Source organism: Macaca fascicularis, chromosome 6 (genome assembly GCF_037993035.2).
Source record: "Macaca fascicularis isolate 582-1 chromosome 6, T2T-MFA8v1.1".
Taxonomy (NCBI): Eukaryota; Metazoa; Chordata; class Mammalia; order Primates; family Cercopithecidae; genus Macaca; species Macaca fascicularis.
In genome coordinates, this window is record NC_088380.1 from 188,114,744 (window position 1) to 188,128,691 (window position 13,948).

At 51.0% G+C, this 13,948-nt stretch overlaps 1 protein-coding gene across 1 annotated transcript; it reads left to right on the forward strand.

Moving 5' to 3' along the window:
- Positions 1 to 981: 981 nt before the first annotated feature.
- On the forward strand, positions 982 to 8,376 carry OR2V1 (olfactory receptor family 2 subfamily V member 1). Its single transcript, XM_045393442.2, has 3 exons — positions 982 to 1,027; positions 1,622 to 1,677; positions 6,173 to 8,376. Exon 3 carries the CDS (start codon positions 6,202 to 6,204, stop codon positions 7,138 to 7,140), a length of 939 nt encoding a protein of 312 aa, XP_045249377.2. The 5' UTR covers positions 982 to 1,027; positions 1,622 to 1,677; positions 6,173 to 6,201; the 3' UTR covers positions 7,141 to 8,376.
- Positions 8,377 to 13,948: the final 5,572 nt, after the last annotated feature.

A 13,948-nucleotide genomic window follows, 5' to 3' on the forward strand; every position in this document is an offset into this window, starting at 1 on the left:
AGGGCTTCATGGGAGGCTGAGGTCACCATGGATTGAGTTTTGGGAGAAATTTTGAATGAAAAGATGACTTTAGTCATCTGAAAGACTTGAAGCTTAAAAAATAAAAAAGATGGACTGGACTGGGTGCAGCGGTTCACGCCTGTAATCCCATCACTTTGGGAGGCTGAGGTGGACAGATCACCCACGCCCAGGAGTTCGAGACCAGCCTGGGTAAAATCGTGAAACCCTGTCTCTACCAAAAATACAAAAATTAACCAGATGCGGTGGTGCATGCCTGTGATCTCAGCTACATGGAAGGATGAGGTGGGAGGACAGCTGGGGCCCAGGAGGTCCCGGTGACAGTGAAGCGTGATTGTGCCACTGCACTCCCACCTGGGCGGCAGAGCAAGACCCTGTCTCAAATACAAAAACAAAAACAGGCCGGGCGGCGTGGATCATGCCTGTAATCCCAGCACGTTGGGAGGAGAAGGCGGCCCAATTGCCTGAGCAGGTGGCAGAGTTCCAGGGAACTTTCAAGGCATTTGTGTATCCCTGTGCCTGAGGGCGCTGTGGCCCCTCCCTTCCTGTATTTCCTCACACGACTCCCAGTGGCCCTAGTACTAGTCCTGTTCCTAAGCTCTGTTTCTTTGAGGTTGAAGTCTATGGGGTCCCCTGAGAGCTGAGGTCTGAAGTCAACTCCTCCTTCTCACCCCATGTCTGTGTTAAGTACCTGTGTGGACATCGGGAGGAGGTTCTGCCAGCACCAGCTCCTTCCCTGAGCCTGTTTCTCCCTCCGAGAGGAGGCTGTGGTCTGTGTGAGCCACACTCCCTGAGCCTGAAGGGCCACTGGAGGCCGGGGGTGTGGTGAGCTCCACAGCCTGGCAAGGAGTCGGCAGGGGCTGAGGAAGGAGGTCGGGGCTGGGGCTCCTCCTAACCCCCTGACCCAGTGGGAGCAAACACAGGAGGATGAGTGCATGATTCCGACGCTAGGATCTCCTCCGCAGGCGTCCCTGCTGAGTTTGTTTCCCTGCAGGGAACCCACCCACAGGTGAGTCAGGGTCTTGTCCTGTTGCCTCCTCTCTCTCCCCTGCAGCTCCTGCTCCTGTTGCTGGTTCACGTCCCCATTTCTCTTGTTCATCAGCACTTGCTCTTCCTCCTACTGTCTGCCTCCATCAGGGTGTAATTGTTTTGTCTGGGTTTTTGGAGGGGCATCTCTCTGCTGGTGTGGGTCTCTCCTCACTCTTTCTTCTCGTCCTCTTCCTTTGACCCACGTCTCTCTCTCCTTGGTGTCTTACTCCCCTTGTCCTGTCCCCCTCCCTCTGTCTGGGTTGGAGACTGGACTCTGGGTTCCCGGGGTGGAGAGTGGTCCACAATAGGAAGACAAGGACAGATGTGTGGGGAGTGCGAAGGTGAAGGGGTAGGAAGGAGGGGGCTGACGTGGGATGGGGTCCTCCCGTCCCAGGGAGAATATTGCAGAGACGCGGTGGTTTCTTCTGTGTTGTGGTTTCTAGGAAGAAAAGTGAAGCCATTAACTAAACACCCAACGGAAAGGTCTGAAGTTAGAGAGCACGAAGATGAGACAGTGAGATGCAGGAATAAATTCTGTTGTATTTCATAATACATTTTTATTTTTCTGAGACAGGGTCTTGCCGTCTGTGTCCTGAGAGGTGCAAGTGGCTGGTGCCTCTGGACATGGTGGTAGGGCGGGGAGTCCGTTCTTCTCCTGGGGGATCTGGTGTATTTTGCTGGTTGGTGGAGCCTGTGGCTGATATGGCTGAGAGGGTGCTTGGTCGCTGTGGGAACAGATTTGCTCCTGTAGAAATCCCCTCCACATCACACAATGTCATAGCTCTGTCACTCAGCTGGAGGGCAGTGGTGTGACCGTAGCTCACTGCAACCTCCGCCCCCGAGTTCAAGCAATTCTTCTGCCTCAGTCTTCCAAGTAGCTGGAACTACAGGTGCACACCACCATGCCCAGCTAATATATCATTTTATTTTTATTTTGGAGACAAAGTCTTCCTCTGTCACCCAGGCTGGAGTGCAGTGGCGTGAACACAGATCACTGCCAGCTTGAACTTTCAGGCTCAAACCATCCTTTCACCTCAGCCACCTGAGTAGCTGGGCCTACAGATGTGTGCACGATAGCCTGGCTAATTTTCTCTGTTTTTTAAATACAGATGAGGTCTCGTTTATGTTGCCCAGGCTGGTCTCAAATTCCTACCTCGAGCTATCTTTCTGCCTCAGCCTTTCAAAGTTTTGGGGTTACACGTGTGAGCCAGGGTACCTGGCCAAAATAATTTTTATTCATTCAACAAATATTGACTAGCGCATAACAGATGTGGCAGGCACTGTTCTAGGAGCCAGGGATCCCGCCACGAGCACCCCTGGCACTGGGGAACATGGGTTCTAGTTGGGAAAGCAGAGAACAGACACCCGCATGAGCAACCTGGGGCCCGCCTTGCCCATTGACCTGCTGTGGGAACCAAGGCGGGGAAGGGAAGCAGAGGAAGAAGGTTTCAACTCTGAACGGGTGCTGAGGGAAGGCCTTGCTGAGAAGATGAGGAGGAGGAGGTGAGGGAGCAAGGCAGGGCCGGTCTGGGAAGAGCCTTCTGCACGGAGGTGAGAGAAAGTGTCCAGGCCCCGGGGCTGGCCTTGTCCTGCAGCGTGGGAGCAGCTCCAGGAGGCTGGGGAGATGGGCAGGGAGGGAATCCCGGGAGAGTGGAAGGAAAGGCGTGGGTGGTGGTGGAGGGCTGCTGAGGAGTCTTGCATTTCCTTTGGAAGTACTTTGGCTTTATTCTTGTAGAGATGGGTCCACCCCAGGGCTATGTGACAGATAGACCGGGACAGGCTGGGGCGTGCCAGGGTAGACTGGAAGGCAAATGCAGTCGGGATCATTGCCACCCTCCAGGGACGCTCTAGAGGAGGTGGGGCCAGGCGGGAGCTGGCAGGGGTGCGTGCGGGCCGGGGGGGAGCTGGCAGGGGTGCGTGCGGGCCGGGGGGTGCTGGCAGGGGTGCGTGCGGGCCGGGGGGGAGCTGGCAGGGGTGCATGCTGGCCGGGGGGAGCTGGCAGGGGTGCATGCGGGCCGGGGAGGAGCTGGCAGGGGTGCGTGCCGGCGGGGGGGAGCTGGCAGGGGTGCGTGCAGGCCGGGGAGGAGCTGGCAGGGGTGCGTGCGGGCGGGGGGGAGCTGGCAGGGGTGCGTGCGGGCCGGGGGGGAGCTGGCAGGGGTGCGTGCTGGCTGAGGGGGAGGAGCTGGCAGGGGTGCGTGCGGGCCGGGGGTGGTATGTTTTGCAAGAGGAGCCAGCGGGGGTTTCCGATGTCTGGGACGTGTGTGCAGAGGGAAGGACGGGAGTCCTGGATGACGCGAGTCTTGTGACCTGTGAACCTGGACAGATCTGCCACTCACTGAGCTGAGAGGGGAGAACAGGTGCTTCTCTGGGGGAGAAGCCACTTCGGGTGGAATAAGCCCGTGAGGCAGCCGAGGGGAGATGCTGAGTGCACAGCGGGTGTGAGTCTGAGAGCAGGGGAACCACGCAGGAGGGAGGGAGAAATGGCATCAGTCAACCACGCAGTGCTGTAGTTTAAGAGATTTGGGGAGGGGGAGTGGGGAGTGCACGTCCTGGGAGGTGCCTGTGGCTGGTGCCTCTGGACGCGGTGGTAGGGCTGGGCATCCCTTCTTCTGCTGGGGGATCTGGGGGGACCTGGTTTGTTTCACTGCTTGGTGGAACCTGTGGCTGATATGGCTGAGATGGTGCTTGGTCGCTGTGGGGACAGATTTGCTCCTGTAGAAATCCCCTCCACATCACTCCAGGGGTCATCCATGGCAAGGACCCCTGGGCACACCCTCCTGGGCACGAACCAGGACAAGCTCCCTTACCTAGGGACACAGATCAAGCAGCCAGCTGCAGGGTCCTGGGCCTGGGCAGGCCCATCCCAGTTTAGGAAATTTCCCGGGGTCTTGGCACAGAGAGCGTGGTGTCCCGTGGAGCAGCCGCATTAGCCTTGCAGTGAGGTAAGGTGGACATGGATACACCCGCATGCAGAGGCCTCACAGATAAACGGCCGCCCGTATTTGGAGCAGGTCCTCCTCTTTGTAAGCAGCTGCAGATGTTTCCTCCATTTTCACTCACTGTCCCTGGTAGAAACGATTCAAACAGCAAACTCCTGTGACACTCAGACCAAGGGCAGTGAAGTAGGGGCTTTTCTGCAGAAAACGGAGATTGCAGCCACAGGTCACTCCATCATGTCTTACTTTATTCAGTCACCACGTATGGGTTGAGGTCCTGCTCTGAGCCAGGCACCATTCTGGGGGCTGCCAAGGTCACGGCGAACGGAAACGGTGCCTTCACTCTGGTGGATCTCACAGACGGGCACAGTCCAAATACGGGAGTGTGTGCGTGTCAGATGGCGCCGGTGCCCTGGAGAAACGGCAGCAGGAAGGGGCTTGGGAGAGCGAGATGTTCAGCTTTTTCATCCGGCTTCCACAGAACAGCTCTCTATGAAGACCAGCATTTGAGGAAAGACAGGAAGCAGGGAGGGAGGGAGACCTGGGAAAGGGCATTCCACGGAGGAACACGAGCAAAGCACGGAGGGCGTGGGCACCCAGGCCAGGAGACCCGCCGGAGCTCTGTGAGCAAGGGAGGGGCCACAGGGGACCTCAGAGGGACGTGTGGGGGATGCGTGTTTCCATGTGTCTGTGTGTCTCGGTGTGCAACTGTGTCTATGTGTGCCTGTGTATATGTCTGTATTTGTGTATAACTGTATGTGTGTGTGTCTCTGTGGTTCTGTATATGGATGTATGTGTGCCTATGTGTTTCTATGTGTGTGTCTGTGTGTATATTTCCATATCTGTATGTCTCTGGGTGTGTATCTGTGTGTGTGTGTGTCTTTGTTTCTCTGTGTGGCTGTGTGTGTGCCTCCGTGTATCTATGTGTTTCTGCGTGTGTATTTTCATGTGTATGTGTGTCTATGTGTGTGTGTGTGTGTATATTTCCCTGTGCCTGTGTGTCTGTATGTCTGTGTCTGTGTATGTGTATTTGTGTCTGTCTGTATCTCTGTGTCTATGTGTGTGTCTGTGTTTGTATCTGTATGTCTGTGTCTGTCTCTGTGTGTGTGTGTGTGTGTGTGTGTGTGTGTGATGTAGGACTTTCTACTGTAAGAACTGGGCTTTATTTAGAGTAATTTGGGATGTCATCGACATACTTTCACTAGGAAAGTTGCACAAATGCCTTACAGTTTAGCAGACTCTCTGCAAATGCTGTGACAATAGACTCAAGGGTTCAAGGATAGAAGCTGGGAGACCAGGGAAGAGGTTACAATAACCCATTGGAGAGAGGAGGGTGGCTGGGACTGGGGTGGTTTTGGTGGGGGTGGGAAGAGCGAATTAGATTCTGAGAAACACTGAGGGTACAGCCAAGGGGCTTTCTGATGGTTTGGACCTAGGGAATTAAAGAAATAGAGAAATTTAAAATAGTCCCAGGATTTTTGACCTGAACAAAATAAAGACTAAAGAACATCTCATGTTGCCATGATCTTTCCTTTTTTTTTCGAGATGGAGTTCCGCTCTTTTTGCCCAGGCTGGAGTGCAGTGGCACGATCTCAGCTCACCGCAACCTCTGCCTCCCGGGTTCAAGTGATTCTCCTGCTCAGCCTCCCGAGTAGCTGGGATTACAGGCATGGGCCACCATGCCCAGCTAATTTTGTATTTTTAGTAGAGACGGGGTTTCTCCAGGTTGGTCAGGCTGGTCTTGAACTCCCAACCTCAGGTGATCCACTCACCTCAGCCTCCCAAAGTGCTGGGATTACAGGTGTGAGCCACTGCGCCTGGCTTGATCTTTCCTTTTTGTAACACATGTAAATGATCTCTTGGGTGTGAAATAGTCCAAGGCCTGTTAGAGACAGTGGACCAAACCCATGTGGCCCCAGCTATGTGGAAAGCCTGGGCTTTCTGGCTGAAGGAGAATTGTCCAACAGTCCTGGGGCACGTGAAATGATCCCATTTCTACCCTCTGGGTTTGGACGTGCACGAATAACCATGTGGAGTCCAATTCCAGAGCTGGCAGAGGTCCTGTCACCTGTGTCACAGGAAGACGAGAATGTCCTCCTGCATGTCTCGGAGCATATGCTGTTGAACGGAAGAATTTGGAGCACGATAGAGACATGTCCCTCAATCTCATAATTTCTCTGTGTTCTCAGGTGACTGTGAATGACTAAGCCATGGGAAGATGGTGAACCAATCATACACAGATGGCTTCATCCTCGTGGGCATCTTTTCCCACAGCCAGACTGACCTTGTCCTCTTCTCTGCAGTGATGGTGGTCCTCACAGTGGCCCTCTGTGGGAACGTTCTCCTCATCTTCCTCATCTACATTGACCCTCAACTTCACACCCCCATGTACTTCTTCCTCAGCCAGCTCTCCCTCATGGACCTCATGTTGGTCTGTAACATTGTGCCAAAGATGGCAGCCAACTTCCTGTCTGGCAGGAAGTCCATCTCCTTTGTGGGCTGTGGCATACAAATCGGCCTCTTTGTCTCTCTCGTGGGATCTGAGGGGCTCTTGCTGGGACTCATGGCTTATGACCGCTATGTGGCCATTAGCCACCCACTTCACTATCCCATCCTCATGAATCAGAGAGTCCGTCTCCAGATTACTGGGAGCTCCTGGGCCTTTGGGATAATCGATGGAGTGATTCAGATGGTGGCAGCCATGAGCTTACCTTACTGTGGCTCGAGGAACGTGGATCACTTCTTCTGTGAGGTGCAAGCTTTATTGAAGCTGGCCTGTGTAGACACTTCCCTTTTTGACACCCTCCTCTTTGCTTGCTGTGTCTTCATGCTTCTCCTCCCCTTCTCCATCATCGTGGCCTCCTATTCTTGCATTCTAGGGGCTGTGCTGCAAATGCGCTCTGCTCAGACCTGGAAAAAGGCTCTGGCCACCTGTTCCTCCCACCTGACAGCTGTCACCGTCTTCTATGGCGCAGCCATGTTCATGTATCTGAGGCCTAGGCGCTACCGGCCCCCCAGCCATGACAAGGTGGCCTCTATCTTCTACACGGTCCTTACTCCCATGCTCAACCCCCTCATTTACAGCTTGAGGAACCAGGAGGTGATGGGGGCACTGAGGAAGGTGCTGAACCACTGCAGGATTGGCAGCCAGCACTGAACCCCAGAGTCTGGTGCCTGCTGTGCCACTTCTTGCCTGTGTCACATTGCTAAGTCACTCAACCTTTGTGAGTGTCTGCTGCCATTCACCTGTTGATGGTCACTGGGTGGTTTATAGGTTTTGGCCATTGTAAGAAAAGCCACTATGAACATTCATGTACCAAAAAGAAAAAGAAAAAAGAAAAAAAGAAAAAAATCATGACGCGTGCACTCTGAGGGATTTTGTAAAGATCACAATGTGTCAATCTTAAGCTCCATGAAGAAGCAGTGCCTTGCTATTATTGTCATTGTGGATTGTTTATAACCTCCTTGGACTAAATTTACTCTATTTTTTATTTTCTTTATTTTATTTTTTGTGTCTTTCTGCTATTTAATGCTATATTTCTTAATTTTTGGTAATAGCGGTCTTTTATCGGATGCGTGCTAAGTTCTAGGTTCCTGTTCCTTTTCTATTCTTTCTAAATTATTTAATTGATGACTTAGGCTAACAAATGTGGATATCTTAAGTGGAAACTTTCTAAACGGCAGAAATTGAGTCCATATAACTCTTCTTGGACAGTTCTTTGCCTTTTTCTGTGTTCAATTAGAGGCTTTATAAAACCTCCTTTAAGTAATAAAAATAAATCCCTGCAGTTTAGTAGTTATCCTCACAGGGGGAATATCTTGTTTTCTGTGTGTCATGAAAGGAAAATATCTTGGGCCCCCAAAATCACTAGGATAAAGGGAGAACTCAGGCTGGGAACGGCTCAGGGCAAACCTGCTTCCCATTCTATTCAGAGTCACCCTCTGCTCCCTGAGACAGATGTGTCTTCTGATGGCCTCCTTTGGAGACGCTCGTCAGAAACTCGGAGAATGCAAGCACTTGTCTCCCACCTACCTGTGACCTGGAAGCCCCCTCCCTGCTTCGAGTTGTCCCCGCCTTTCTGGACGGAAACAGTGTATTTCTTACATGTATTGATTGATGTCTCATGTCTCCCCAAAATATATAAAACCAAGCTGTGCCCCGACCACCTTGGGCACGTGTCGTCAGGACCTCCTGAGGCTGTGTCATGGGCGCATCCTCCACCTTGGCAAAATAAACTTTCTAGATAAACTGACACTTGTCTCAAATGTTGGGGTTCACAGTGTATTAACAGTACCAGACCCTGTGCCTTATAAATAGCAGTTGCTCAATAAAACATTATTGAATGAATGCAAGAAGAGAGCATCAAGTGAGGTAATATAAATGGAAGCATTTAAAAACTTGACACTGTTCACATGTCAAGTTTGCTGTGGCAGCTGTGATTCATTTTAGTACCTCAAGTTCTTTAACAGTTTAAAACTATCTCTCTCTTGGAGGATGAAGACTGGAAGAGAAATAAGGAGAGAAACTGAGCCATTATTTTGAAACTTGTGTATCAGTCAGGGTCCATTTAGGAACAAAATCACATCAGTTATTTTAACAGAAAGTTTAATGTAAAGAATTGCTGGCCGGGTGCGGTGGCTTACACCTGTAATCCCAGCACACTGGGAGGCTGAGGCAGGAGGATCATGAGGTCAGGAGATCGAGACCATCCTGGCTAACACAGTGAAACCCTGAGTCTGCTAAAAATACAAAAAATTAGCCGGGCGAGGTGGCGGGCGCCTGTAGTCCCAGCTACTCAGGAGGCTGAGACAGGAGAATGGCGTGAACTCAGGAGGCGGAGCTTGCAGTGAGACCAGATCGTGCCACTGCACTCCAGCCTTGGCAACAGAGTGAGACTCCATCTCAAAAAAAAAAAAAAAGGAAGAAGAATTGCTGTCCAGGCACGGTGGCTCACACCTGTAATGCCAGCCCTTTGAGAGGCTGAGGCAGGGGGATTACTTGAGGACAGGAGTGCAAGACCAGCCTGGTCCTAGCTACTGTAGTCCGAGCTACTTGGGAGGCTAAGGAGGGAGGACGGCTTGAGCCCAGGAGTTCAAGGGTACAGTAAGGCAGGGCTGCACCACTGACTGCACTCCAGCCTGGGTGACAGCGAGACCCCATGTCTAAAAAACACAAAAATTAAATAAAATTGCTAACCAGATATTGGAGAAGTGAATGGCCAAAACCAGAACACTAGGGATCCCTGGAGCTCAAACATCCGGGGGCTCGCAGTGACCACGGCGTTCCGAGAACAGCAGAGACCCTGGAGAGGCGTCTCCCGGGCCTTGGAGGGCTGCCTGGCCCTACCCTGTGGTACCTCCGGAGCACGGGGGAGAAGCAGCGGCGTCCAAAGCTGGGCCCAGGCTCCCGAGGAGCAGCTGCTGTGTGGTTGCTCCCCACACTCCAGGTGTTCAGAGGAGGGCCTCAGGTCCCGGCTGCTGAAGTGTGGGGGCCGGTCGGCTGGTGCTTGTTTTCCTAAGGGCAGGATGAGACGAGTACCAGAAGTGTGAAAGCAAAATCTGCAAAGTGGAGCCAGCTTCCAAGATGAAGAAACATTGCTAGGACGATTTGGACAGGAGAACACAGGAAGTCATGAGGACTGGTTTCTTTCCCCTCTTGCTGGCTGACAGCCTCCTTCTAGTGCCCCTCCTGGCAGAGCCTGACGGGGTCCTGACAGCAAAGCAGCCCCAGCGTCACAACTCAGAGGACAGGAGTGTGGGCTGCGGGCTGAGGCAATGGCTTAAAAACGGGTGCAGGACCCTCGTGTGGCCATTCAGTGTCCACACAGCATTTCACTCACATCTGAACTTCCATTAAACAGCAGGGACATTTTGCTTTTCCTAAGAACGTGTTGGTGTCCACACAACGCTGGCCTTCAGCAGCCATGGCACCGCCTGTGGGCACTGTCATCCCTCATGTATAGTCATGATCTTGACTGAATGGCAGCCTCCACCACCAGGGGTATGTAAAATGATAAGAGGACAGAGAGAGGACAAATTAGCTTCCCCACAGGGACATACACACCCCCAACATGGCAATTGATCTTGAAGACATCACTGGAATTTAGAACCTTCTTCTTCATTTTTGATTCCCTGTGTCTTTTGCCCCCATCTTTCCAGGGTCTGGTTTCTGAATTGACACCTGAAAGAATTGGTGTCATAATGAGAACACCTGCTTCTGGGCAACGGAATAACACAGGACCTGTCAGCTCCACAGACACCAGCCCGTCACTGCCCTTCTCCTGCTAGAAAAGAAGTTCCTTGATCAGAAGCGATGCTATGCAGAATCCTCGGGGTATCTGAGGCGTTCTGCGCACAGACGGCAGTGCTGTCAGATGTGCGTGGGCAGGGAAGGCAAATTCAAATCTAGAAAAGGTGTCCATTGCAGTGAGGTCAAATTGCCACGCCGTTCATGACAAAAGGGATCCGATCTAAAAACCTGCTTCTAGGAGGCTGGTAGCAAAAGGAAAGTTGCCATGTTGGAGCCCAGAAGGAGTTTCTGCTGATGGAAGATTGGCCACTCAGTGGTGGTGGTAACCAGGTCAGCTTGGTGAGGGTACAACCGTGTTGGTGCACCTACGCATAACCTCTATGCCTACAACCGTGACCACGTTGTCCACAGTCCATCGAGCAAGCATCCGAGCTGTTGCACAAAACACGATGTTCTGTGGCATGTGAAGTTGGTTAAGATCTCTGTAGATTATATTATGCAGGAGGAGAAATGACGGAGTCCTGAGGCAAGATTGTTGAGATGCACTGTTGTGGCCCTGGAATGTACACAGCCGCTTTTTGTGGTCCTTGCAACTTGTTACAGAGAAAAAAACACTTTTTCCTATCAATAAGTGCATATTAGGGCCAGGCGTGGTGGCTCACACCTGTAATCCCAGTACTTTGGAAAGGCCAAAGCAGGTGAATCACTTAAGGTCAGGAGTTCGAGACCAGCCTGGCCAATATGGTGCAACCCTATCTCTACTAAAAATACAAAAATTAGCCAGGCATGGTGGTGGTGGGCGCCTGTAATCCCAGCTACTCCGGAGGCTGAGGCAGGTGAATTGCTTGAATCTGGAAGGCGGAGGTTGCAGTGAGCAGAGAGTGCACCATTGCACTCCAGCCTGGGCAACAGAGAGAGACTCTATCTCAAAACAAACAAACAAACAAACAAAAACCTGAATATTATGTATAAAAGGCTATGCCGATTTGTTACACTAAGGATGAGCACGTCTGTAACAGCCACTGTGGTTCGAGTCACCATCTGATTAACTGCACAATAATGCACAATAATTTTCCATCTGGGTCATGGGTGACAATTAATTTTAGAATTATCTTTAAATGAATATATACGTCAGTCTTCTCAACCTTCACCCAGATGCACCTGTGATCATCTACTAGAGCGACCATGCATAGGAGAAGAAAAAATATTCAAAGCTTTTAGGAATTAAAATTATTCTCTATTGACTTTTTCAAAAAAAAGACCACCTGGAGAACCTGCTGATCGAACAAGGCCAAGTTTATTCCTTTGCAGTAAAGGTAAACACCACCATGACCACATTTTAGCAGGATTTCAGCAGTGGAAGATCAAGGGTAGATGTGTAGGAGTGTTAGAATCTGGATTTGAGAAGCTGGAAGTGGCTTGGTGGGCATGAGACGTGAGGAGTCTTAATGAGGAAACAGTTGCCTGATAAGCAGTATTCTGGTTTTGTGCCACCACACTCCAGCCTGGGTAACAAAGCGTGACCCTGTCTCAAAAACAGACAAACAAATTACAGGATTACAGGTGTGAGCCATCCTCCCCAGCTGAAACTTAAAATATTTTAATTTTTACAGATTGGGTCTCCGTCTGTTGCCCAGGCTGGAATGCAGTGGTGCAGTCATAGCTCTCTGCAGCATCAGACTCCTGGGCTCCAGCGATCCTCTCACCTCCACCTTCTAAGTAGCTGGGATTACAGGCATGAGCCACCATGCCTAGCTTAAAGCAATTTTTCATATTCGCACAGGCAGGAAACATTGACCTACCTGATTGGAATGAAGATTTGTCACACGTATGACGCAAAATCTCCCCATAAGTTGAATGAACAACTTGATGGGAGGAGATTTGGTAAGGAAGTTGGGGGGGCGGAAAAAAAAAAAAAAGAAACTGGCGTGTGCGTATTTTAAACCATTATTATAGAAAATTTCAAGCACACACAAAAGGGAAGCAAGTATCACAAAGTCCCATGTCGCCTCACACGCAAAAGGTTCCCGGTTCAAAACCAGGCAGAAACGGCTCCTTCCACTTTTTCCTTCATTACTTCGAATTTATGACATTAGGGACTAGAACATCCCACCGCTATCTCCACCTGGTTACAGAGGCGCAAGGAGAAAAAGTCATCTACACCATCGCCTTCCCACATCAAGCATTAGTACCTTTGAAGAACTGAACCCACCTCACTTGCTGTGGACACTGCACAGATGACCTGGGCCCAGAGCCCGTCCACTCCACAGCTGCAGGCTGCCAGATGGAATCCCGGACCTGCTCTGCGACTGCAGGTGAGCAGGGATCTTAGAGATCATCTCATTCACCCTCTCATTTTGTTGACGTGAAACAGGCTCAGAGATGGGAGTGGCTGGCCTGTGGTCACAGAGCAGGTCCCTAAACTGTGCCCAGGACCCAGTTGGCACAGCCTCCAGGCCCAGGCAACAGTGGAACTGAATCCAAATGGATTTTCAAAGGGCAGAGGCAGAGCTAACCTGGTTGCTTCTCCTGGATTCATTGGAACAACCAGCTAAGCAGCCCCAGAAGATCACTTCCTTCCACCTTCTGCCTAAAGTGGCACAAGATGGTCCCACTTGTGAAAGCCTCCAGAGCCTCCCTTTGCCTTCTGGACTCTGCCTCACTGCTCAGCTGGAGTCCTGAGGCCTGAAAGACCTTGCTAGTGCTGAACTGTGTCCCCCTGAAAATTCATATCTCAGAGCTCCAACCCCTAGGACCTCGAAATGTGACTGTATTTGGAGATAGGGTCTTTAAAGAGGTGATTACACCACATGAGGTCACTAGGGTGGGCCCAAATCCAGTTTGACTGGTGTCCTTATGAGAGGAAATTTGGACAGAGCCACTCCACAAGAGGAACCAGGACTTCCAGGGGTTGTGAAACTCAAACCCTGAGAGCCAGCAGAGGAGCTGACCAGCCCCGGCGGCCCCTGCAGAGGGCCCGGACACTCAACACCACAACCCTCCTGCAGCCCCACCTGCTCATCAACAGAAGCTTTTCTCCCCTTAGATTATAAAAGACAGCTGTAGAAAATAAAAGCCAGTGCTCCATCTCCTCAAACACCAGGACTTTCCACATCACACAACACAGCAGCACACACTGAGGCCTCCTGCAGACACAGAGTTGGGGGGATGTGTCCATGTTGACCATAAACTGGATCTTATGGTGGGTCCTCATTTCGTTTCTGCAAAACACACTTTTTGTTTTTTTAAACCCATCTATTGGCGAGGTCTCCATTCCAGCAGTTTTGGGGTGAATGACTTCCATCACGCCCCTCCCAGCTTCAGTCTTGTGGTGGCTGCTCACCTCCTTCATTTATTTGGCATCTCCTTAAATTTACTCATATCTGTATTAGTTATATAACTACTTAACTTAATTACAAGAAACACTAGCAAGAACTTCAAGTTTCAAGGTACAAGTTACCTGCCCTCCAAGGCTGCAGTAAAGCATTACCCAAACATTAAGTATGTTCTGGTCACAGGGATCACTTTGCACAATGCAGCTGTCACCTGAGCTGCTCCCTGGGAAACACTGACTGCCTCGTTGCTGTGTTTGGGGGTTTGTTTTTATGTTTTAGCATTCCATAACTGCTTTATTGGGGCACAATTTAATACCAGAAAAAATCTACTCATTGTAAGTCTACAGCTCAGTGATTTCTAGTCACTGTATACAGTTCTG

Excerpts from the sequence above, each read along its gene's own strand:
- OR2V1 (XM_045393442.2), top strand. The coding sequence starts at position 6,202 with ATGGTGAACCAATCATACACAGATGGCTTCATCCTCGTGGGCATCTTT.